Here is a 27,555-nt window from a genome sequence, read left to right on the forward strand (position 1 = left end):
ATGTGTAGTTATTTATTTACTTCTTCACATCCTGCAAAACTCTATTCGGATCAGCAGTTTGGAACGCCACTAGTGGACGTCATAAATGCTGATACTGGTAAATCGCTAAATATCAGTCCAGCCAAGCTCAAACAGATACATCTGTCAGGTTCCATTTCCTATACTGTGACTGGACAAGGTGAATGCCAATATTTTCAAATACATATCAAACATAACTTTACATATCTTGTGTAACTAGAGACCTACACTTTCTTATAAAATCAATGCTTTTTAGCTGATTTGATATTTTGACACAAGTATACTATTAAAAACAGATCTGAATGCTCGATTAAAAACAAAATGTCCAAATTACACGGGATGTTATAAAGCCTTTAAGGGGCTCTCTGAGGTGCCTGGTTAAAACAGGAAGAAAAACTGATCTATAAAAATACATTTTTTAAGTCTGATTTTAAGCTGATAGTTGATATCTAATATCAGCCATGTTGTTTGCCCCTCACCTGATCACCATGTTGCAGTGGGCACACATTGGCGTACGAGTGCCAGCAGGAATATGTTCTGCCATCTGTACCAGGGTGTCCTCATCTTTAGGGTGGGGCTGAGGAACAGGTCGGGCCGGAGCAGGACCCCGTGGGACACTGGCACTGCCGTTACCCTTCATACCAAAAGATGGGGTAATCAAACCAGTCTGTGCACCTACAGAAGGTGGAAGAAAAATAAAAGGATGTACCACTCACATTCTCACAGAGGGTGTTTGTATTTGTGTAACTATGTTTTCTTGCCACATTTGCTAGCCATTTGACCTCTACCCTCTATGACTATACACCCAGCAGGTGTCATGGTCATGCATGCAGCTGGCTGTCTGCTGTTGTCATAGCCAGGGATTTACCACATCAATCTTCAGCTGCACACTGAATTTTTCAGCTTGGAACACATTCCTATGTTGCATGTGTATTCATGCATATGACCAAACACACATAGACACATAAAGACCACCAAGACATACCCTCCACTAAAAACCCAGACACCTGACTAAACACATAGCCCATTCTTTGATCTCCACACTATGGAAAGGGTAGTGTTTTTGTGTGCTGGTGAAAGAAAGACTACATATGGCGATCAGCTTTACCATTGCATGCCATGTTTAAAGCTGTCATTAACTTTTAATAATGGCGTATGTGTAAGTTCATAGAAACAAACAAACAGTGGGCTTATGTTAAATGTGTTAACCTACAAAGCTAAAAGTTAGATATGAAAGCTTTGAATAGGACCCCGATCAAAAGGGCTCAAACAGTTTAGGGGAGGGTGGGCAGGTAAGCAGAGGATGCAGGCGACTGCATCATGTGTTTTCAAATTTTAACAGTGACAGCATTGTTTTACAAGGCCTGGTTTCTTTCACTGCAGCTCAGAAGTCAAAATGGGCCAGTGGCCAAATGCTGCTGGGAGTGCTGCTGGGAGTGCTATATGGCCAGCAGTATATTTTCATGATCCTGGGTTGTTGGGAAAATGACTGCATTTACAATTTTTGGGGGCAGTTACATCAGATTGAGAAGCGGAGGAGAGGACTTGCGTCGGATTAGAAGCTGCAGCCTGAAGAGTGGTTTGTGTTCAATGAGATTTGATAAGGTTTGTTTACAAATAAATAGATTAGCATATAAAAAAAGCTATGTGAATGTAGATAATAACCAATAATATATAAAACAGACATTCACTTTCAGAATGTATTAATGGAGTGCTGATTGGATATGGACATTATGCTGCAGCTCAGTGCTTTTAAAGCTTTCCATCACTCCCGGCAGGTCTCTTCAATAAATATTATCTTTCTGACAGAGTAGAAATGCTACACATGTGACTAAGCAAGGCACCACATGCAGCACGGGCCTTCTCTTCTTCTTAATGGTGTTCCACAGAGCAATAACAGCTGAAAAGGAAAAGAAAGTCTGCAATGACCTATTTCACAACATATGTCATGCTTTAACCATGGAAAATAAGTCTCTTTACCCTTGCTAACTGGCTGTAACAACATTTTATCCAACAGTCGTAAATCAGTTTCACACTATGCCAGAATTGGGAACCTAACGTTTTGGGTTTTTTTGTATGTGAGGATAAATAACACCTTTTTTTAACTGTGGGGGTGATATATGAATCAATCAAAATGCACACTTAAAAGAAGATTTAGCTTAATTCATGAATGCAAGTTTATTTTTAGAAGTCTGTGGAGGGAAGTCTACATTCTGGGTAAGCATGCATTCACCGTGACTTATGCTAAGAAAACAGCTTAGTTTCATTACACTTAGCTAGTTAATTCAGTGAGAAAATATCACTCGACAGAAACAACTCACACACATTCACACAATATATCCTTGTTTGAATTAGGCAGTGAGTTCATGCAGCCTTGGCAAGATGAGCAAAATTTAGCAAGATTTACGTACACAATATCATGTATATACTGTATGTGTTAATAGTTTAAGTCAGTAAACAAGAGCCTGCTGTGTCTTGGTCCAAGTGCATACACTGTATTCTTTTTAAAGGATGTAAAACTGATTTTAAGAAATTGTGACTGTGATTGTGATTGAGTGGAAAGTTAGGATTAGCTGCTATCACATGAATGCAAGCAAGAACACACACAGTGTTTACCATAGGTTGTTGCAGGTCCTTTGATCATAGTCTTAACAACTGCAGACTCATGGCTGTTGAGTTCGGGTTCCACATATTCCTCACTGTGCAGGACAACACAACAGAAACACAACATAAAATTGCTTAATTAGATTTGTAATCAAATGTATGACTTAATGCTAGAATCCACTGTCCCTGATAGAGCTCAAACAATATAGGCCAATTTCAGCCATTCATAACAGCTGATAGTAAAGAGGTGACAGGAGAAACACCGTTGCAAAATTTGACAGCATAAGACAAGCAGCATAAGAGCACTCTTTAACTTCTCTGTTGGCAACACGTTTGGAATGCCACAAACTAAACAACCAGTTCATCCAAGCAGAGTGTGGCAGAGTGGAAATCAGTTATCCACAAGTTGTTAGCTTAGCTTTTGCAAATATGAAAGATTAAAATTCATATATGTAATTTTTTAACTAAAATGAGAAATATCGGTATCGTTATCAGTCTTAGAAATCCTTGATCAGGCTCTAGTCCCTACATATCAGATGTTCAGAAAACACATTGCCAAAATTACCAACTATGCCCAAATACAGATGTCAGTTTTTCAGTGAGCTCACCCCAAAAATAAAAAGCTGAATGTCATGAAATTTGTGCTATAAGTAGAGCATGGGCAAAGGATGAACTCATTAAATTTTGGTGTAGATCCAGCTCAACAGGCCTTCTACTGGTTTCTATTTTCATCCGTCTCACTCATCACTCAGGGTGATGGCTCATACGGCAGTAATGGTAGCAGATTCTGTTTACATATGTGCAGTATAGTATATATCTTAGTTATTATTTTATTATCTTTGCAAAATACCTTTCATAACTCATTTTAATCATATCCCACTAAGGAGGCAAGAAGGAAAACAGGGAAAAAAAACACCAATTTTCTTAAGTTCTTCACAAAATACACTCAGATACACTCCAGACTACCTACCTGCTGACAGATGGAGAGATGGTATGGTACCAACCAAAACACAGAATGGAACTATAGCCAAAACAGTACAGTATGCACCTTCACTGTACACGTGCTCCTTGTGAATCCAGTACACACTAAAAGTTACCCATGTGCCACATTCATAGGAGAACACAGTCCAGGCTGCAGGAATGATGACAGAGAGGAGACAAGTAGGACAGAACAGCAGTAATATTACAGCACACCTAATCAAAGGTGATGCCAAAGGAAGAATTTCAGTGATTAAAGACACTTAACAGACTACAGCTGAGTAAAAAAGATAATAAGATAATGTATTATAAAAAAGCTCATTTCACATCAACTGTGGATTGATGCATGAATTAAAGACGTTCTAATCATATAGTGCCGAATGTGAACACATAAATGACACTATATTCACTGATTAATTTCTATATTATTCTAGCAAATGTACACAAAGGTGCATGTTACCACTGTTGCTTTTCTTCTATAATGGGTCAATAGTGGTTTCTTAATGGGTCTGGAAACTTCTTTGCAGTCATATAAAACCAATCTAAGCCAACTAAAACTGCATTACTATGGATTCATTGGTCGATTCTCATGGTCTCCCAAGAAATACAACTACATTTTAAACGCAGGTCAAAGGATAAGTAACTTCTGTACTAAGATTTAATGGTTATTGCGTCAAATGAAGCCCAACCACTAATTCATGTGATGAAATCATGGGTCATAGGATTTAAGGCACTTTACAGCTCATCACACAAGATGGATAAATTGACCTGAGCATATTATATGATTTCATATGGTTCTTCTTCCATATCTGATGAAGATGACAGTAGCACAGGGTGATGCATTTTATCTTTAAAGGAATCTAAATATATCTGACACTGATTTGAGTATTCAAGGTTTCAAAAGTAAAAATGTAAGGCTCCTATTTTCTGAGGGTAATAACTTCAGTTCATCTCTCATGAGTTAAAATGTTTTGATGTAATGCAGACCTGTAGGCAACACCTTCTTCTGTCTTCACCCTTGAGGTAAAGGAAATTTTCTTTTCTTTTTTAAATAGTTGTCTCTAGTTATCTGTCAACTCTTTGAAGCATTCCTTCAAATCACATGCCATTTTTAATTACACAAATGACAAATAAACTATAAAAACATGAGAGGAAATCAACTTTGAAAAACCTTTAATGTTTTTTACCTGATTTTGGCCAGCTATGAAATATTTTTGCCAGTTTGCATGTACCAGAGATTTGCCAAAGTTTGTCCAATTATCATGGTGGAAAAGCACAAAATATCTCCGTCCTTTAATTAAATGTAATTTATGCTTTGAGTTGTAAGGTCTCAAACTTTCCTCTGAAAAATGAATAACCTCTCTATAACATCAAGTGTGTGTGTGTGCGTGTGTGTGTGTGTGTGTGTGTGTGTGTGTGTGTGTATGTGTGTGTGTGTGTTTAAGTATGCGCATACTCTTGAGCACCAACTGAGTAACCTGGGTGGGCCAACAATCTCTCCCCAGACATATTACAACCATAATGCATAGTTGCAGTTGATGCCAACAGTTGGATCACTGCTGTCTTCCCCTTGTGCCTGGCAGTTAGAGGACTCATGGGAGACACATGTTATGGCAACTGCAGTCATAGTTACGATAAGTTGTGCCTGTATGTTTTGTATGAACAAGAACTAGAGAATGAAAGAGAGGAAAGTACAGTGAGAATCAAAGAGACAGGAACAAGTGAAAGGTTTGTGTAGCTTATTTAGAGCCATTCAAAGCATTACATTATTTATACAGATTGGGGATTTACCATAGCACTATTCAAACTTTCTAAATGAGTGCTTAACATAACTCTGGAATACAATAGCTGTATTCTAGAAGGGCCTCCTCTTCAGTGACACTCCTCGTGAGAAAAAAATAAAACAAATGAAAGTAATAATTACAGCTTAAAAATGGTATAGCTGAAACAGAAGTTAAATGGCTGTCAAAAATGACAATCGACCTGTTACGTTTACAACAAACATGCTTCATTTGCTGTTGTAAAACTGTAAAAATGTACACTATGGAAATGTGAGTATTAAATTTGTTTCTTAAATATATCTTAAATACATTGTGTCTCAACCTGAAATGGGAATAATCATAGAGGCAACTGTGAGGCTTCTCTCCAGATCTTCTAAAACATCCTACATGACACCAATGCTCTCCTATATTTACACTGGCTCTCTATAAAATTTAGGGTTTAGTTTAAGCGTTTGGTGATCACTTTTAGAGCGTTTCATGGTCAGATGGCTCCCTGTATTAATGAAAATTCACATGTAAACACTGCGTGTCTGAAATCAACTGATGAATGCTTGCTTGTGGCATGTGCAGTGCTTTTGAGGTCTAGCTCCCAACTTGTGGTACTCGCTCCTAACTGATACTGTTAGGATGAAGCTTAACACGCACCTGTAGAGGATTGCTTTTATTTAGATGTGTCCATTTGTAGCATTTTTATTGTTGTTACTTTGTATTGTAAAGCACTTTGTCACTTTTGCCTTACTTAGTTACTGATTCATATATACATATATATACATACTGACAAAATCTACACACACAGTCTCCAATGCAATGATCAGTATTGTGATAAATACATCCAGTGGACTGTTGTGTTAGCATTGATTCCAGCCAATCAGCCTGCAGCCAGCACAGTCCTAATCTAAGTATTCTCTGTAAGAAAGAGACTGCAGGGCTACATGCAATCTTTCTTCATTCTCATTATCAGCTTACCTTTTTGTATATCATATGTCTGACAGTAGGAGCCACGGCTATTCACACTAACTTCTTACATCTATAGGCAGAGACAAAACTGAAAGTATCCTGAAACTATCTACTGCAGACAAAGTGCTGGCAGTGCCAACTAGCTGGATTTGTACTGCCATTTTTACTAAAGCAGGGGAACAAGTACACTAGAAAGCATCTTTGTGATCGGGTCACAGCAGCCACAATAGCAATGAGTTCTCAAACCACTCCTATCTTCCCATATGGAAAAGATATATATATAAATCTTATAAAGTTCGTATCTGTCTTGTATGAAACTTGTATGAAAAGCATACAAGAGTGAAAACACATATAAGATCCCTTGAAAAATTTTATAATGAAACTTGTATGTTTTGGATACTTACTAACAAAATATATGAAAGTAATGAGAAAGTGGCCACTTTCATGAGTAAATCATGTAAGCCTTATATGATTTATATATGATTTACTCATGAAAGTGGCCACTTTCATGAGTAAATCATATATGTTTTTACTATTTCTTTTCCATATGGGTTGGAACATATCATTTGCTGATAAACTGAATAATTATACCATACCTCATATAGGTAGTTGCCAACACCTTATTAATAAAAGAGAAATTTAGGACATCTGTAAAGTTCCTTCGAGCATCTTGTGCACATTTGTGCACTGTCTATTTTTCAGAAATAGATTTTTTTAAAACTACCAAAGTCCTGAGAACAGTTTTTGTAGTAGTTCCTTCTACAGTAGGTAGCAGTACAGTTAAAAAGTGTATTCCCCTGTGTTGCCATGATAACAATATTTACAGTCTTTCTCTCTGCATAGCAACAGAAACAAAAAGCATCAGCAGGCATCAGCTTATCAAGCAAGCAAGAAAAGAAAATTTCAGGAAAGACCTTTTCCTCATCATGCTATTAGGCTAATAAACTACGATTAAAGACCACAGTGCCATCTATTTAAATTATCTTGGCCAACAAGCTAACAACATTTATTCATATTAGCTACAGTAATTTGCTAACAACAGGTGACAAATAGAGCAGGAAATAAGATGCTCCCCAGCGTTTCATTCATTAGAACCAGTTACATTGAAGCTCATTAATATTCTCTACCAATCAGTCCAATTACATGTAACTTTATTGTATTTTGTAAGACTGTGATTAGTTTTATGGAGAGCTCTGCTGTTTGTTTCTGATTCGGCAGTAGCCACTTAGATTGCTGACCATCTGGACATACTTGGCCACATATGAACCTTGTCAATTGTCAGGGATAATTAAAGAAGCTCGGGCTTTTCATTCTATCATCTGATCTATTTTGTATTGTACTCTTTATATACATTGATAAATATGCATTTATTTATGCCTTGTCAGTGGTCCTAATCTGTATCACCGCTGCTGCTCCTGTGGTTGTCTTATCTGAAGTTTATTTTCTACCTAATAATGACATTTCTTGTTTGATGCTATTAAGAGATAATGAAAAAAATAGAGAAGATTTTACATATGTAAGGTAACCCCTTGTGTACTGTAGTGCCAACAAGAGTTTGTATTATGCATCGCATAAATGTGTTGGTTTAATTTAAATACTGAACAAATGGTCCATTTACATAGCTGACTGCTGTCCAGGAGCTCTCTCCACCACGCAACAGATGGTCTATAATTTAGCGCTGTTATATTCTTTGGATCAAATTTGATTTTCACGCACTGTTTCAACCATGCGCTTCTATTCACACTCACGCAGTGACAGAGACGTCCATCCATCGTAGACACCCACTCAAGCTCCCTCGTGCAAATGCACACGCACCATTCGTGCTTCACGGTTTTACTGTGTGCAGTTGTGTCCACCAACCAATGACTGATCTCTGTGAGATGCTGCCAAGCTATTTCATAGTGACCACAGAATGTCATAGTTGGTATGAACTGTCACTGCAGAGACATATGGACCATGTCCTTTGGCGCGGGCATGCTTTGAATAAACATGGCTTGTTCACTGTTGACAGCAGCTATTGAACCACATGGTCCGTGAATCCGAGGCCTTGTTTATGCTGTGAGTTGAAAATAACGAAACTATTTGTTATACTGGTGAAATGGTGTTATGATGAGCAATGCGATAACTAATAAAATGCAACCCATCCAAAAAACATCTTCCATACAGATGTACAGCTTTATATATGTATTTATTTACATGCTATTGTTGCAAAGTTGCAAGCATAATAAAATGTTGTAAGAGAATTCGCTCAAAGTTTTGCTTACAGTCTGTTATGTCTACCTTTTGTTCTATAGCAGGTCCAGCTCACGGACATTATAGCTTTTCTTCCTTAAGCATTTTGCAGTGAAACTAACACAACAGCTGAGCAGGACATTAAATAAAGTACTGAGATGCTGCCTTCTCACAAGATACTTTGTTCTGCCCTGGTTGAAGCAGGAAAGGCAAAGGACCAAAGGAAACAGAAAGAGACAAAAAACAAAGAGTGGAGCAAAGGAACAAATGAGAGGTTTCCATCATATAAATACATTGTAGTTCCCCTGTGTTGAGATGGAAGCAAGGTCAGACTGAGTTGAAGCAGTAGAGTTAAACAGTAGCAGGAATATTACTGTGCGCTTACTGGACAGCATTTTCTGAGTCAGTGCTTCCCTCTGGTGGCAACACAGGAAAAATGTTGGTCCAGATCCCAAAAAAAGTCCAGAGCTTACAGTCGATTTTTAGTATTTTATACACAGAGAGAGAGAGAGAGAGAGAGAGAGAGAGAGAGAGAGAGAGAGAGAGAGAGAGAGAGAGAAATGTAAAATTCCTTAATGTGTGCAACAAAGAAATGAGCAGGTGAAAGAGTCTTAGTAGCAGGAGTATGAATAAAAACAAAGTTTTGAGAATGGTGTTATTTGGCTCTTGTGCACTGGCAGATAAGAGATAGCAGAAAATAATGTGTTTGGGTTCAAGAGTTTTGGCATGCTCTAAATTACATGAAGTCAAGAGAACTGCAAAAAAAATTAACATAATGTGGTTATGTGGATTTGTATTACTGTGTTTATGTGTGTGAAATTATTGTGAGGACAGAAAATTGACATGCCACCATGCTTGTGGGGACCAACATTCACTTATGGGGACAAAATACCAGGGAAGCTATGGAAAGCATTATGTCAATTAGATGTCTTCACTAAAACATGAAAACAAGTGTGTGTGTGTGTGTGTGTGTGTGTGTGTGTGTGTGTGTGTGTGTGTGTGTGTGTGTGTGTGTGTGTGTGTGGGTGTGTGTGTGTGTGCGTGCGTGCAAGTTGTTTTTAAAAAATGTTATTCCATCTTCATTGAAGGCGACTACAGTTTCACTATTAAAAGTGGAAAGTTCTACATGAGCCCCCTGCCTCCCCACCACAAACAGATTCAGTAAGACAGCTAGAACAGGAAAGAGCAACAGAATTCAGAATGGCGAGAACAAACAAAAAGACACCAGAAACAGAGAAACAGGAAACAAGAAAAAAACTCAACAAATTTATTAGCCTATTAGCTACAATGTAGAATTTTTAAACAACCTTCAAGCACAGAAAATAAATAGCAGACTTCAGCATTCTTCAAAATTGTGCTTTTCTACACAGGAAAAAAACTGAGGAATATGTCACATACAAAGGTCTTAAAATAGTATGTACAACCTCATTCCTGGCCTGCTTCTTACTTGCTCGTACCTTAAAGAAAACAAATGTTTTAAACCAGACTGGACTGGTTATTTTATACCAGCAGCATGACATATACGGTTAAGTCTTAATTTGTTGGACAAAGACAGTTTTTCTAGTTTTGCCTCTCTAAAACAACAATTGTGATTTTCAAATCAAACAATCAAGATGAAGATTGAGGTTGAGACTTTCAGCTTTAATTTGAGGGATTTACAAAATTATTTGAATGAAACGTTTAGTTAGTAGGATTACATAAACCCCTGTTTCCACCAACCAATTTCTCTGCCTTGAGAAATTCTTTGGTTGCTTTTGCAGTATTCTTTGGGTCATTATCCATTTGCACTGTGAAGCACCATCTGATCAGTTTTGCAGCATTTGTCTGAATCTGAGCAGAGTATAGCCATGTACACTTAACAATTCATCCTGCTACTTCTGTCAGCACTCACAATAAAACATAGTGGACTGGTTTAACTGGCAGCCATACCTACCCATACCATACCATCGCATCCACCAATTCAATTCTTTGAATCTAATGAATATTTTGTCATGAACTAACACAGAAACAGGTTTCATAAGTCAGTCAACTGCCCAAATTCATTAGAGTCACTGAAAATGGAGCACTGTGTATAAGAAAACATGTATTTCAGTTAAGTCAACACTTTTGTTAAACCCCCTGATTTAAAACTTAATATCTGCACTTCAATTACATCCAGACTGTTTGATTTTAAAATGCATTTTGGTGATGCGCAGTGACAAAAACCACAAAAACTTGCCTCTGCCTTTGTCCAGCAAATATACTTTATACTGTACATACATGCACTACAAGTTGAAATGTATTTTTTTTTGTTTATGAAATCATTCAGCAGATACAATAGATGTAAACAAGCTACTGACTCTTAAAGAAGTGTCCTCTGTAACATATATTTATGCAAAAAGTGACATACCTAATACAGTCTACACATGCTCATCCAGACCTTATCCAGATTTATCCAGAAGTGATTTTTCAGCGATTTTTTTTTTAATGTCTTTTATATTGAATGTGTGAATGTTAACTGAATATGTTGAGATTGCTTGTATACACCTGTGTGCAGTATTTTAGTATTCATATTGGAAGTTCTGGATTTCTCAACTTTTATCTCTGCAACAATGGAAGATGACACCACACATTACCACAAATGGGCTCAACTAAAATTGTATATACTCCTCCTCCAGGATTCTAGGTGTGCACTTATTGTAATTCATCCATCTATAACTACAGGGTTGGAATCAGTGGAGTGGGCTAAGCACATAAGCGACACGCAATAAACAATCTAAAAGGGTCCAGCACATTGCAAACTGTAAAGGACAAGCCCACACACACACACTGAAACGCACACACTGACACACATACAGACACAATAAAACTCCCAATGTTCACGAGCATGCTCTCACTCCAGCATTATTTCCTTTACTTATTTTAATCTCACTCATATATTCCTTCAGCACCTTACCGATACATTTTGTACACCTAAACAGTGAGACAGCCAATCACACACACAGGCATACAGACACATACACAAAGTCTACTGGACATTGAGGGTGCGAGCAGACACTCCGTGGTGCCAGTCTCTCAGCTCGTTGTACTTGGGGCCAATCACCAACCGAGTGGTCTTGTTCACTCTGCCATCCAGCACAAGTAAGAAGACGAAAGAAGAAGAAGAAAAGGACACCAGAAGAGACATAAAAGAATGATTTAGGAAGAATAGGAATGTTGCCCTACAATCTGCATTAAGATGCGGTAAAAGCAATTGTATAATTGATATGGGAAGTACTGATCTTTACCATGTCCACTGAATCATGGCCATTAGTATGAATTGAATGAATCAAACCACACAGCTACATTCACATTCAGAATTATCTGTATGTTAGCATGAGTGATGTCAGACACGCAGTAACTCCACAAACCACCAAGAGCAAGAGACAACCAATGGACAACCAACGACGAGAATAAGGCCACAATGCAGTCACGGTTGCAGCACATCATGCAGCACAGCAAACCCATCACATCCACAAACGACAATGACTAATAGAAAAAAACAAACCAAAACACTCATTTACACCTTAACTGGTAAATACACAGAGCAAGACTCTTAACTGCTGACATGCTCCAAAACAGCCTTGAGTAGCATTAGAGGAGAATGTAATGAGAATTGCTTTCTGAGCTTTCAGAGCTCAGAAAGCAATTCAGAATTGTGAAGTGCAGTACTCAGAGGTCTGGCTTTTGACTTAATGAATAAAATGTGATCCTTCCTCTGCTGTCTAGACAGGAAGAACCCACACAGCATCAGTGTGATTGCCAGAACTGTGCCACAAAGATTCAGAGTGAGAATCTCTGTTTGCTCCATAAAAGTGACTTTTATGTTAGCGACATCCAGCTAACTCCACACAATCGATGACAATAAAAAGTAAAATTTGAGCATTTTCATTGCCATGCACTTACTTTGTCTTCTTGGCTGTGTCAGCTTCTTCATTTTGAACTGCAAGGGCAATAACATTAGACAAAGCATCACAATTATTAAGTTTGGTCAACAGTTTATATGCACTAATATTACATGTACTATACTGTAGTCAGGAGCATACCATTCTCAGTGCCAGTGATCTGAGCCAGAATCCTGAAAGATCTGGACTGGGTGGTGCCAGTACGTGGGCGCCAGTCCTCGGTGTCCTCCATTATGCGCTTTCTGCTGGCATCAGCGTGACTGGGAACATGGTAAAAATGGATGTCTGTATCCACAACATGTTTCCTAGGCACTCTGAGATAGGATAGGAAACAAGAGGATGCATGGGATCAGTAGATATACGTCCCATATAACTAAAGTAACAGAGATGGTGATTAATAACAGTGAGCTGGACACCACAATGTGTTATGATGTAAAAGCATGTTCGATTTTTTTCGATTTTTAAGAGGTTACCTTGACTAGATGACTTTAAATTAATATACAACACACATTTTTAGGTTATTATACAAAATAATGAACAATCAAACTGTTAGATAATTAGAGGTATGTGAAATGAAAGTGTTCCACACTGTAAATATGTAAATGGCGCTAATTAGGCAAGGGTGAAGAGATCACACCGCAGTCTGTTAAATGAATTTGGTGGCAAAGACACCAATAAAATACCTTGGTGGCAGGGGTTTTCTTTTAAACAAACAAGACGGAATAGAAATGAAAATAAACAAAATAAACGCACAATAATATAAAATATCTGTGCTGAGAATGAATGGATTTGTGAAAAGACTTACTTTAAAATACTTTGAGGTCCACTATAGTGGAAGTAAAGAAAGAAGACAGAGACAGAAATTGATTTACTCGTGATGAAAACTTTTATGGAAATCTTAGTGACTGGAGTGGAAAAAAATAAAAAATAAAAAAAGATTCATAGACCACATCTACCAGTGCACGTACAACACAAAGCCAACAGAAGGAATTAACCAAAACAGGCTGGGTCTCTTTTCAACCACATGGTGGTGTCACTGAACTGCATACAAAACAGTAGAGCAACACTTAATTTAAAACAGTTTGAAAAGTTGTGGTTTTATTCAAATCATAGTGAGGAACATGCACATTTGAAACATAAAACTAAATTACTTTTGGTCTTTACGTGTCTGTATGAACAGTACATGCATGCACAGCCACAAACTTCTTACTAATTGGTTGTCAATAAATCAACTCTTAGGGCTAATACCCACAAGTACACACACACACACACACACACACACACATGGAAACAACAATTTTTTTTCAGGCTCTGCTGTCAATAAATCACCTATAAATCCACTTCCACTAACAAACTCACCTAGCACATTCAATACAGACTGATTTATGAGTCTCTCAACACACTCTTGTTAAAGCAGCAGCTATGTGGGTGTGGCAGTGTTGACAGCTATGTGTTAGCCTGGTCACACACTTCCAGTACTGGGAGCATTTCATATTATATTCCCTGTGTGTGTGAGAGAATGTGTTTTGGATGCCACTCTGTCAGAATCAATAGTAGAGATTCATACTTCAGGGAAAATATAGTGTTGCCCCAGGAAAGTGCACCATAGTAAGTCTGATTTTAATTAGCTAAAGCATGTAGACCGCAGTGCTGCAGTTCTTGATTAATGTAAACCTGAAATTAGCCAAACTGAACAATAAACCATTTTTATTAGTAATCTTGGTAAAATACTATAAAAATGTCTTACTACTTACACATGGCTTTAATAATAAATAAGGAAAACGATTTATACTGTAAGATCTTAAATAAAATGTAAACAGTAAACTATTACAACATTTTCACATTGCATTATTAAAATGTAACGATAATATTGATGATATATTGTTATAATAATAATGAATAAAAATAATAAATAAAATGTAAATTAAAAACAGAATGCAATAATTAAAAAATCAGCAGGTGAACCGCTGAATACAGAAAGAAACAATAAAAAAGACATATATCTCATAGATATCTCGTTGATACTGATATCTTGTTGTTTTGTATATGCAGTATTTTGCAGACTTTTAAGTTTTCTATGTCATGTCTAAGCATTTTCAAGATGTAATAAGTGTAAAATGATACACAAAAAGCCTTTTATAATAAATACACAATGATTGAAGGAAATTTGGGGCCTGGGAAACCTGTGCACTATTAATGCATGGCAATATACAGTTACACAGGTTTTTAGGCAACATATGCTGCATTTCATTCGTCTTTTAAAGAGAAGACCTTGCTTATTTCTGCAAGACAGCGCCAAACCACACTGTTTATGTTCTAACATGGTTCATTACTAAAGGAATAAGGATGCTAAATTGTATAAGCCTGTCAATAACTCTACACTTTTGGTGCATTATGAAAAAAAAGTGAAGGCTATGACTTCTGTCATTTTCAACTTTTGCGTTGTCATTAATAAATAAATAAAGTGCATTCTCTTCTTCATTAGGTTTGGCACATTGTCAGAATGTTTTTTGGAAATTAGATTGCAGGTAAGTAAACCCATATGGAAAAGATATATATATTAATCTAATAAAGTTTGTATCTGTCTTGTGTGAAACTTGTATGAAAAGCATACAAGTGAAAACAGATATAATATACTTACTAAAACAATATATGAAAGTGGCCACTTTCATGAGTAAATCATATAAGCCTTATATGATTCACTATATGAAGTAGGCCACATCTGATTCAAGTCTTTTATATGTTTTTTTCTATTTCTTTTCCATATGGGAATGCATGCACAGAGAAGTCTGAACAGGTAACAAAGAAAAGTGGCCAGTTAATCATGTGACATGCTTCAGAGACTAACTTTGTCACTTGACGAGATGCTGCCGTCTGGAAAGCAGAGAAAAAAGGATTGAAAGGGACTGACATTGACACACACACATGTAAGATATCTTACAGTAATATACACTGAAAGATATAATTCATAAATCCCCTGTGAAACAAACCGCACAAATTATTTGCAACATGCAGCATGCAAACAAGCAAGATGCAAAGCTGGATACATGCATGTAGTGCCAGGCTGTATGCATATCAGCAACAGTAGAAAATAAATAGAATAGATACACCTGCTATTAAGCATGCATGGAAATATAGATCAAATCATAGTTTGGTCTGCGTAATTATGTAGACATAATGGTGACTATGTTTTCAATGTGTATATATTTCTACACATTTCATATACAGCTGTGAAAGTAAATCTTTTAGATGGATTGTGAATGATTAAAATGATGTAATATGTGAATCTATTAGTGAAAACAGGAGCAAAGGAGTAACTTCAGTAACTAAAGTTAAAAAGAATGTTGAGATATGTTTGCTAATGAGATTAGCTATCGATAAAAAACTACAAATCTAAAGGAATATCAATTTCAAGATTTAATAAAGTAGTTTAATTACCTGAGGTGGTATTAAATGTTAACTCTGATACATGAGATAGGCCACGTACATGACTAAAATGCATCACTAGTCTGTAGTGTGTACATGCGCACGTCTGCACGGTGTAAGATTATATTGTGCAGATCACTAGTGACTGCTGAGTCTTACAGAAAGAGAGACCACTGACTAGTTTCAAAAGTGCGAAGAGAGAGAACGTAATTGGAACGAACTGAGAAATTATGAGTCAGAGAAGGAGCGGTCCATTTGGCACCTCCTCTTTTCAAAACTATTTAATTTATAAAATGAACAAGTCAAGGACACTAAAAATTGCCAGTGTAGGCATTTGCACATGTTTAAATTTATATGATTCCAGACTGAACACCTTACAGACTAATTCTTTCTTAAAATAAGAGCAAAGAGAATGCCAAACTACTAAAGTTACCAATGGAGGATATATATTTAGACAGATTACTAACAGCATCATAGCTTAGTTATACTCACTATGGCTCTAGAAAGGTTGAAAGATGAGTTGAGACAGAAAAGGAGGAAGAGTATATGATGGCAGATATTTTGGTGAAGACAGTTCCATGCAGCTATGATGTGAAAGATGGTGATTGATTTAAAAGAGAAATAGAGTAAAAAGAAAATGACAGAGAACATGAACATGATGAGAATAGTTATTGACTCCATCTTTCTCTTCATCCTTCCAATACGCTTATAAAGGTCAACAGTGGAGAGGTTCTCCTTGATGATTCGTGATAAAATGAAGACCTATGAGCACGATGTGCTCACAAACACAAAAAATAGAAGTGAGACTGCACCTGCATTTAAACAAGTTAAAATTAGGTGATATCCTCCCACAGCAAGCGTCATGGCATGTTTTATTTACTATTTTAAGAAAACTCCGGAAGCTATTTACTATGTTTAAGAAAGCACGTCTAACTGTTCGTCTTTTCTTATTTCACAGGATTTCAGAATTGAAATGATCCTGATCAGGGGGAATTGATTTTCATGTTTCTTTGGTCTGGCACCTAGAAAATTTTCCCAGATGTTTGCAAACTTGCGCTTTTTTTTTAGGAATGTTGGCAAAGGATAACTTAAATATATATTTGGATATTATATGCTGTAAGAAGTAATGCATTGGACTTAAAGTTAACTATAACCTTGTAAACATGTCCTAGAGAAACACCACAGGTTACTACAGGTTACTGCATAAATTTGAACCTGGTAATCATCCAGCAGGCACGGTAGTAAAAATGTGCAATAATACCCATAAGGAGAGCAAACAGACGGTCTCAGTGGATAAAACTGAGGAATGTGAAAGAGCCGAGAACGGTTAATTGTTTGAACCAGTTTACAAAGCCACCACTCACCCATTAAACTGCAGTGGTAAGGCTCCACCCTGACTCTCCAACAGGCCCCGCCTCTGCCCCATGGCCACCTCACACGCATTCTCAGTGGAGTACAGGTTGATTGGTGTGTTATACACCGAAGGCTGAGGCGGGACGAGGACAGGGGGGGAGGAGGAGGCAGAGGATGGATAAGAGACAGGAGGTGGAGAAAGAGAAGGAGGACGAGGACTAGTATGGAAGGATGCAGGTGTAAAGGCAGAGGACGGAGAGGGGATGGAAGTGGCAAAAGGGGACTGTAAAGGAGGGTGTTCACTCTCTGATTTGCAGTCCCCGTAAGGTCTGGGGGCCTTGTTGTTGGACACAGCAGAGTGGCTGGATGAATGATCATGAGGATGGGGTGGAAGAGGAGGATGGGCAATGGCAACCGGTTTTATGATGTCTGATCTGTTGCCCTACCGATACGAGAGAAAAGCATGCAAATACAAACACAGATAAATCACATCAAATCACACACTATGCTGATGTTTCCCAGGTTACATATTCATGTCTATATGTTTGTCTAGTATAAGTAGTTCAGTTAACACAGTTTAAAATAAACTTCAATCATAATTTCTTTATTTTAAAAAAACTAGGGAAACACCAGTATACCTGACTGTAATTCATAATAACCATAAAACATAGCAAATGAATCAAGACAAAAGTGGTGGTCATGCAACAAAACAACTTCTAACTGCCAAAAAGAAGTCACTCACTAGAGAACAAGGAACCCCAGGTGACAGCTTTTTAATTACTTTACTTTTACTTTAATGAATTCATTTGTTTATTTTACTCTTTTCTGGAAAAAGGAGTTTTGGCCACATATTTCACTTTTCACATGACTACACAGACAAACACAAATATGTAACTGCTCTAAATCCAATTATTCACCTGGGATGCCTTGCTTTAATTAATGAGTGATTAGTATTTGCACTTTGAGCTGAGTTTCATATTTTTACAGTACCTTTGGTGCAACAGGAGGAGGTTTAGAAACACTGGGGGCCCTAAAAGGAAGAAAGAAAAAGGGAAAGGAAAACTTTATGAGTTATGATGGCACACCACTCTTTTTTTTTTTTCCATTTTATTATTTCCTTTCAAACATTGTGACTTTAAGCCAGCACCATGCGGCTAAAATTACACCAGCTCTTCCACACTGTTTGCTAATATTTATAGAAATATTAAAAGTGCTAATACCATACTGTCATTTTTTAGGTTTTGCTGAGGTTTATTTAAAAAAAACAAAAAAAAACAAGCGGTTACAGTGAATTACAACTAAACCCTTGAGCTTTCAGCATAGAAACCAACACTGAGAAATGTTTCTGTCATCATTTATGAGAGCACCAAAAGAGGCCTGGTGTGTGTCTATGCATGAAACAAATAAATTCTAGTTACTGGAGCTGAAAATTGTGGTTTCTTTCAATCTGTCTAAACTTCTAAAGGCAGCTGTTTTTAGTTCATAAAGACCTGTATTAATCTGATACAGTTGGTGTTTGATACTCTTGATGCCACTTTAAGCTCTGATCTCCCCTAAAGGTCATCTGAGGAGCATGTCTGGAACTCCCTACACTCTTAACTTTGCCCAGAAGTAATTCTGGCTTAGCACTTCATAGCAATACTAATTTTACTGAGATCCTTTTTCATCTGTTGACAATATTCTTTGCTGACTTGTGTGGTTTAAAATGACATCAATGCAACAGCACCTAATTTATGCAAATAAGTGAATCAAATCAGCAACAGTAAACACTCGAGATCAACTTTTGTGACACTACCAACAAACAGGTACACATGGAACAAATGACAAACGGTTGTGCAGTGCTACACGGCTTGATTGAGGATGTAAAAAAGGGGGGAAATATGTAAGTTAACATAAATTAAAGGTTAAGCAAACTGCACAGTAACTGCAGACATGTAAATATCAGCTGCTTTGCATTCCTTTCAGAGCAATCCTTCATGAAACTTCCTCAGGGAGGTTCATGTCCTTCATCTCTGTAAATCTGAACCGACACCCTTGTAATAGCTAGAATCTCATCAGTCTCCAGACACAGATACACACTTGGCTTTTTCTCTTTTTATCTTGTTCCACACTAGTTTTGTTTTGCCAGAACTGAGATAATCACAAATCATATTTACAGCAGGAACAGTTTATGGGCAAATGTTGTGTTGAACAGTTACACAACAGATTTTATCGTGGCTGTAGCTTTCGTAGATTTTGAACACAGGAATTTATGCAGATCCCACACTCAAACAAGATTTTTACTTTTAGGAAAAGGAAATAAGAGAAAATAAACTGGCCTAAGCAAAGTATCTGTAACAGGCTTTTCGGCACTCCAGGCTGTATTTTGACCCCAGGAACCTTTACTGATAAAATTCTTTGTGCATAGACATCCTGATTGTGGTTATTGCACTTATCTATCACAATAGGTTGATTGTAGTGTCAGTTACATTCCTGTTTGCAACAATTCAGCTCATCTTTCCTTTTCGTGTGTCAGTAAGTCACCTGTATCCTCTCATCTCCTGACGGTTTGGGTTCGTTTCCATGGACACACTAAACCATAAACAGTCCAGCATATCCCCACGGCTAATCTGGGGACAGCCATGATGTCATGGGCACAACCAATACCATGGAAATATGTGTGGCACATCGGGGTAGTAAGGGGAACACTGGGTTAGTCAGAAAGCCACTGTGAGCCACTGCCTTGATTACACCGCACCTATAACTGGAAAACACTAGCATGGAAATGGTTACAGTCACATGTTAGGGGGAAAAGATGGCTGTTAGAAAGTGAATATAAACAGCAGTCTAATTTAACTCACAGAGGTTCAGATCTGTCCTCACAGTCAAATTAAATTTTAGGTTTCAAACAAGAAACCTACAGTTTTAATAAGATGTGTCCTCTGACTTGGCTCAACCTTGGCAGAACTCATGAGAGAATCAAGGTTGATCTTCCTGAAACTTAAGTAGCTGTTAATAACAACTCAGAACTGGAGAAAGTGTGTGTGAAAATGTCCTTGCACTTGGTAAAAGTTACACACACAATCAGCAGTCACTAAATAAACAAATAACAGTTTTATTTTTCTTTAATTTGGATAAATTGCCACAACATAACAGCGATATGATGGGTTATAAGAGAAGATGTAAAACCTTAATGTTTCTTCATAAGTGAAAAGTGAGGCTCCTAAATTGAACTGCTGCTATAGACACTGATAGTGTGACAGCGACAAACATAGCAGTTCATCTGTCCTGGACACCAAATTGGAAACACTGTGTGTGCATCCGTGTGTTCTTTGTCTTAATGTAGCGATCCATTTAGGGGTTAAGTTCACAGCAGCTGCTATAAAATCGGTTTCTGCTCCCTGCCTGATGCATTTTTTATCTGTCCATGTTTCGTGTTAACTGTCAGGCTCTACATGACTGTCTCTGCTTTGCTCTGTTTAATGTTCATGGACATTTTATTACATAACAGTGTGATTGCTAAGGATAAAAAGAATATAATATAAACTATGTTTTTCTTTGTATGCTGGTAATCAGTAGTTGAGCTTGTATCAAATTGTCTACATTTTCATCATTAGATTTTTCACTGTTTGCGGAGGATAATGTAAAAATTAGATTCTGTGGTTTGGGTGGGTGTTGGTGCAGCATCATGTTAATATTAAATTTAATCTTGTGTGTTATTTCACTAATTACATAGCTCCAATGTGTATCTTTTAATTTGTTTTATAGCAGACTTGATAGATTAATTGACCTCATCATGAAGAGCAGGTATCTCTTTTTCGTCTCCTCTCAAATCACCCACATCATATAATCGCGGCTGTTCCATGTTCTCAGTTGTGCATTTGTTTCTAATCTCTTTGGTCTATTCTTGCTCAAATGACATCATTGAGTGATGTTTCCAGGGCTGTGCCCTGACATGCCATCAACTTCACCGGCAAGGAACTAACACTACTGAATCAGTAGGAGATTGTTGCCCGTATGTGTGTCTGTGTGTGCGAGTTAGGAGCCGTTAGCAGGCAAAATACGTGTAGATTATACTACACAAGCACAATATACACAGAGATGCACAAATACCCACATTCACGTGTAAGAATTTAAAAATTCTTTAAGTAAGTGTTTTGCCATATGGATGACACAGTTGCTAGAGGTGGAGAAACAACAAAGATCCAGTTGTTCACAAAAACTTCACATGCACACGCAGAGAGGGTGGGGTGACAGTGATTTCAGACAGGACAGGTTGGTCCAGGAAATGTTGCTGGGAAAATGCAATAACGCAGACCACAAGGACCAGTTTATACACTCCATGGGACATGCTCCTTCAAATAAGCGTTCATGAATGCAAACACACACATGGAGGCACAAAGTGCGTCTGTCCAAGTTTATTTTTAGATTTAGTACACCCTAGCATTTCTTTCTTTCTTTCTTTTGCTCACATTTTTTTTAACAACCATGAACACTGACTTGCATACAATTTGTCTTTTTTGGGCAACTCTTTTGCATTCAGTCCAAGGATAGAAAGATTTGGGATTACACAACTGGAATCAAAGCACTTTGAACCAAGTAGATCCAAAGATAAAAATATGACAACATTATATTGAATTATTGAAATTGATTACTTGACTCCTAGTCCATAACACAGCTAAAATAGTAGAGTGAGGAAAGAATACACATTTTTGTAGAGTGAGGAAAGAATACACATTTGATACATTTTTCACACTATATAGGAACTTATTCAGCTAGTCTGAGAGGACACATCCTTTTTTACTGTGAAGATTTAAGGGTTTTAGAAGCTCCTTAATTTACATACAAACATAACTGTGCCTTTTTTTAGGCAGTACTTTACAAAGCAACAACAAAAAAACATTTCCTCTTAGCGCTTCCCAGTTTTTTCTTCTTCTTTATTATTTCAGCTCTCACCATTTGTATCTGTCTCTGTTCTAATCATCTTGCTTCGCTTTCTAACTTGCCTTCCTGCCTTTCATGTAGATTCTTTTTCCTCTGGACCCCTAGAGTGAGGTCACCCTTTTTAAACAAAAGAGATAATGACTTAGAGAATAAACAAAGACATCTAAAATGTATGCAGTCGTCATTCCTGAAGGTGGGACACATACTCTTAGCCTTTGTGTATTTATTTCTTGTTCTGTACCTTATTAGGAAAAAAAGGGAGATGAAGAGGATGGTTTGGTTTCAATCTTTTCCCAGTTCTACCTTAAACTGGAGCAGACAGACACACGTGTGCAGGAGAAAATGCCAGGGAACCACTAAAAATAGAGCGATTGGCAGGATTATTGCCACATGTGGTTCACCATTTGGGTGTTTGATAATCAATTTCTGTGTGCAGTGATTAGAGAGGACTTGGTCAGTGTTGTTATGATGTGATCAAATCCAACAACATCTGCATTAGCTACTATTTCCAAACCAATACTATTTACTAGAAATGGTCCTTAAATAGATCTGGAAGCCGACTCTGACTGTCATTATCGGCCCTCACATTAGGCAAGGCCATATGAGAAACATCTCCTAATGTAGCATTACAAGGCTGTGTGTGTGTGTGTGTGTGTGTGTGTGTGTGTGTGTGTGTGTGTGTGTGCATGTGACAGAACTCTACTCATGTCCATTTATCTTGGTATGAGTGTGTTTTCCTCCACATTTCTTATCCTCTCCATCCCACCATTATCTCTACACTGGCCTCAACAGGCCTTTCAAATGCATATGACATCACATGAGGCCCTAAAAGGAGCTTTGAAAGTGACCAGACCAAAAAAGCCACAGCAGTATCGTCAGTCAATCAAATAAACTTAGTCTGAAACAAATTGTAAAGACATACAAGTAGTATTCTCACAGCTGCATTTCAGGCGTTCGTCAGTTATTCTCGTATCAAGAAAGCTCAACATTATGCAGCTCACGATAAATGGGAGGTGTTTTTTAAAAATCTTTTCTACATTGTTTTAGTTCTGTCCTCTTCCATAAAAGCACATGCCAACACAAATACTCAGGGTACAAACTGACCATGGTTTTCATGGATGCAAGCTCTTAAGATACAACAATAATCTAGGCCTGCTTATCTGATGGGCCACAAAAGCTTGCACATCACGCTGACACAACCTACTGCTAATGCAGCTAGATTACATTCAGTTTAATACTTCTTAGTATACAGTTGATTTTAAAATCGCTACATTTGGGTAAATACACATTGCATTTTATAGATCTTGCAGATCTTCATCAGTAATCTTTCTGTCTGTAGTTTACTTCTAGAAGTTTGGGGTTAATAGTGGGAAAGTAATAAAGAGGCAACACAAGCCTGAACATATCACAACTGTATTTACTCTGGTAACATGGCAACAAATATTTTTTATAGTAATTCACTTTCTAACAAAAACACAGCAGTTGACTGGTACCCTAAGGAGTCTTAAAGCAAATCATGAGAGGAAACAGACCCATTAAGTTAAACCCCATCAGCGCAGGAGAAAGGAGGTAGTGTTAGAGTCTGCTGGTCAACAGTACTAAAGGCAGTACCTCTATAACTATAATGTGTATTTCTCCACAGTAAGTGGGAAAAAATAGTGTGATAAAAACTGTGAATAAAAATCCAAAAAATGAGTCACAAAACCTAGAGTCTACTGCCAATACACATAGTTTATAGAGTCAGTATATTAAGTACATTAAACAGTAAATCAATGAAAAACCATTTAAAATCTCATGCTCTATTATAAACTACTGCTGAAGCACAGATGAAATAATTTAGGGTAATAAAACAGATGCAGTCGTTTACAGTATTTAATTTTTTTTTAGATGTTTTCCAATTTTATGAAACACTAAAAGTCTTGTAATATATATCTTTTAAAGGCAGAGGGCAGATGGTTTGTTTTTACATGAAACTTTAATGCAACTGCTGAGTGGTTGTGTAATGGCACAGAGTTGGTCTGAATGCTTGCATTGTTTCTAGACTAGCAGGGCAGTAAATAGCAGAGCTAGAATCCTGAGTTGTCTTTTTAAATCTAATTTAAACTTTTACAGCGTTCTTTCACAGGAGACTGACCGAGAAGTAAAACTTTGGATCGTGGTTTGAGGAAGGCATTCATCTCAGTCAAGTCGAGCAGCCGCCTCTACTTTTTTTGATATACCAAAAAAAAGTAAATTGGGTGGTTGTTACATTAAAAAAGTCTACCGTGTAATTTGAACACAAAAATTTAATGTTGCTATCTTGAACGTAATTAAATCATGTAGGATCTGTACGAAATTTAACAACTTAATTTGTTCTTGTTGAGATGACCTGATACAATCTAGTAAGAGTGGTTAGTGTCTTTAAGAGTGATCACAAGATCACACGAGATTTTAAACCACAGGAAAATCACTGGAGGCAGACAACTACACCCACACCCCGTGCATGCTAGCGCTATTTATTGTGGTTTAACCTGTCATGGACAAAAACGTAAAGAAGATTCTGCATCAAGCCTTGAAATCATAGCTTTCCTACTTTTGATAAGCCAGGATTGGTGGCGTGGTGGTTAGTGCTGTAAGAAGGTTCTGGGTTCAAATCCACAGTCATGCAAATGGATGTTTGTCTCTATGTGACAGACTGGTGAGCTATCCAGGGTGTACCCTGCCTTGTAACCTATCACTCCAGGGTTATAACCCTGCAACCAGGCTAAAGATAGGAGGATGGTAGTTGTTGTAGATCCATTAAACTTTTATGGTAACCAGACTCTAGACTTTGTTGAACATTATGTAATATGAAGACAACATGTAGTATTTAAGTGACGAAGTAGTACTGGGGTAAAAGTTATTGAATAGTGTTGAAATAAAATTGTGAAGGATTAAAATATTCCAAGAGCTCAACTTACTTCATCTAAACATGTTTCAATCGCGTTTTCTGAACACAAAATGCACAGGTTTATTGAATATGAAGTTTCTGCCAAAACAAAACATTTGTGTGCAACCAATGTCCACTATTGAATTAAGTAAATCCAACATGGCCTTTTTTTCAGTGTAGGGGGTCATGTAATTGTTGGCGCTTTGTAAATAAAATAAAATTGAACTGAACTAAAACTTCTCATTACAGCTATCTGTGGTTGCAAGAGCATTACACCAGCCAACTTTGACCCTCTGTCTTTGTGTTACACAGACAACTGTTCGGCAGCAGAGATTAAGGGTCACCAGGATCTATTCATGTCTGTCATCAGGACCCATCAACAAGGTAACACGCAGATGGCAGATGGCAGTAGTATCCAATTGTTTGAATGTTATAAATAAATTAATAAATGAACAATTAAAAAATAAATAAAGTTAGATTATAGAATTTTGAAATATTAAGCCTTTTTTTACAAGACCGTATTAAAGCCTTAAATACTCTTGCGCCGCTGGAGTCTGATAGCTATGCAAAAGGTGGGGGAAGGTTTTGCTGTTTTTTTTTTTTTTTTAATATATAGTCATGTGGATGCTAACCTGCAAGGAGAGAAGACTACTGATGCTTACTTTATCTACACTTGAAATGTCTGCTTACTTTTAAGCAAGGTCATTAATCTATATTTAAATTTCTGTTTAATTCACTAGAGCATTAGTTGGAGGAACATCCATAACTGTAGCATGTATATATATACAATAATAAGCACCCTCCCTTCACAGAGAATAAGTTGACTGTTATTTCTAAAATCAGGCAATGACAACACCTGGTGACACATCGGTCAGCTGAACTTTCTTGAGGCAAATACTGCACACAGCTTCGCCTCTAGTAGCTGGATCAGTTATCATCTGAGTCCCGAAATAGTCCTGTAAAATTGTTCACACAACTCGCAGTCACCATCTTTTCAGCACCCCCCTTTTCCATCTTCTTCTAACTATAAATGTCATCATAGTATCACTTTAATAGAAAGATGAGCACCTGTATTTATGATGGTAGAAATACTTTTCTAAATGCTGGAATTATGGTAACGTAATACTGTAATACTAATAGGTCTATTTAATAGGGCTGTGCGATATGACCAAAATCTCATATCCCGATATAAGAATTCTATCGTCCCGATAACGATATAAATCACAAAAATATAACATTTTCTGTAAATTCTGTGAATCTCGGGCAGCTCGACTTGCGTGAAGTGTTTCCAGCTGCGCGTCGTGTACCTGGAGTCGAGTGTTTTAACCGATGTATGAAACTATACATTTTTAGACATAAGTTGTAAAGGCCGCCGTTTTCTTTGTGGGTATTTATTATACGGCGTGCTGCGGGGAAAAGCCTGTTCTAACGTTTGAGTCTAAGGTTTATTTTTTAGCACCTGTCGGCTCTTTTTTACTTCTCATCCATAAATAATCTGCTCTTTCACGTGATTCAGGGTTTTTTGAAAAGTCTCAACAGGATCTTGAGCTTTATTGTGAAAGGTTTATGTGGAACATAAACAAGCGGACACGCGATGCTGTTACCGTCGTTGTTGCTAACCACAACGCATAAAACAGGCGCTTGTCCGTCTGTAGTGTGGTTATATTAAATATAAGAGAAAGAGAGAAAGAAGAAATTAATATAGCCACTACAGTGACCATCAAAATAATGAAAAAAATATTGCTGTAAACAGTTTATTTTGTGACACCACGAAACAAACGATAGCAGAAAATGAAACATAGACGTTTTTATATCGTCATCCGATATATATCGTTATATCGAACAGCCCTACTATTTAACATTTATCATTGTGTCTATGTAGCTGACAGTCTTAATAAGAACCACACAAAGCAAAGAGCAGCGAGAGACTCTAGACCAGTATCCAAAGGAAACATGGGTTTATTCAAATCAAACTGTCAAACCTACTTATAGAGGAAAAGTGCACCCTGAGCTGTCTTTGCATTATACATCACACCCAGTCAAAGATTGATTTGATTGGGTGTGATGTGATTTCATAATAGACAGAAGAAGAATGTATTGTTTCAAGTAGGGGTTCTGTTCAGAAGTACTTGAGTACTTTTTTTTCTTCATAAGAGAAATCAGTGTTACAGGGCTCACGCTGTATGAGGACACATGATTCTATGGGATCTAAAACAGGTTGAACTGATGCTGCATTCTTTAGCAATGTAGTCTTGCAAGACCTATCCAGTACTGAAATATAGTCTCAATGTATTTATAACATGTACTAGTCCATCAACTCCAAGTGCTTTCATCAGAAGAATAAACAGCGCAACAGTGATAGGCAGGCTGCAAAAGTGCCAACAACAAACTGTTAATGTCAGCAAGACAGGGAAAAAGTCGATGTTTTTGTCTTTTGATTTTAGTGCTTTGC

At 37.3% G+C, this 27,555-nt stretch overlaps 1 protein-coding gene across 6 annotated transcripts in view; it reads right to left on the bottom strand.

The window, feature by feature from the left end:
• pdlim5a (PDZ and LIM domain 5a) overlaps positions 1-27,555 on the bottom strand; it is a 66,765-nt gene that overhangs the window by 6,848 nt on the left and 32,362 nt on the right. For 2 of the 6 annotated variants that reach the window (XM_084945476.1, XM_084945474.1), the window contains exons 4-11: positions 18,263-18,302; positions 17,284-17,714; positions 13,299-13,319; positions 13,177-13,194; positions 12,635-12,807; positions 12,495-12,531; positions 2,635-2,717; positions 498-693 (exon numbers count right to left, since the gene is read on the bottom strand). In XM_084945476.1, coding sequence (XP_084801602.1) covers positions 498-693; positions 2,635-2,717; positions 12,495-12,531; positions 12,635-12,807; positions 13,177-13,194; positions 13,299-13,319; positions 17,284-17,714; positions 18,263-18,302 — 999 coding nt within the window. Of the gene's footprint in view, positions 1-497; positions 694-2,634; positions 2,718-12,494; positions 12,532-12,634; positions 12,808-13,176; positions 13,195-13,298; positions 13,320-15,341; positions 15,368-17,283; positions 17,715-18,262; positions 18,303-27,555 lie in introns of all 6 variants that reach the window. The other 4 variants (XM_084945479.1, XM_084945477.1, XM_084945480.1 and 1 more) reach the window with 4 other exon arrangements.

Source organism: Perissodus microlepis, chromosome 12 (assembly GCF_051167445.1).
Source record: "Perissodus microlepis isolate ML-2025 ecotype Zambia chromosome 12, ASM5116744v1, whole genome shotgun sequence".
NCBI lineage: Eukaryota > Metazoa > Chordata > Actinopteri > Cichliformes > Cichlidae > Perissodus > Perissodus microlepis.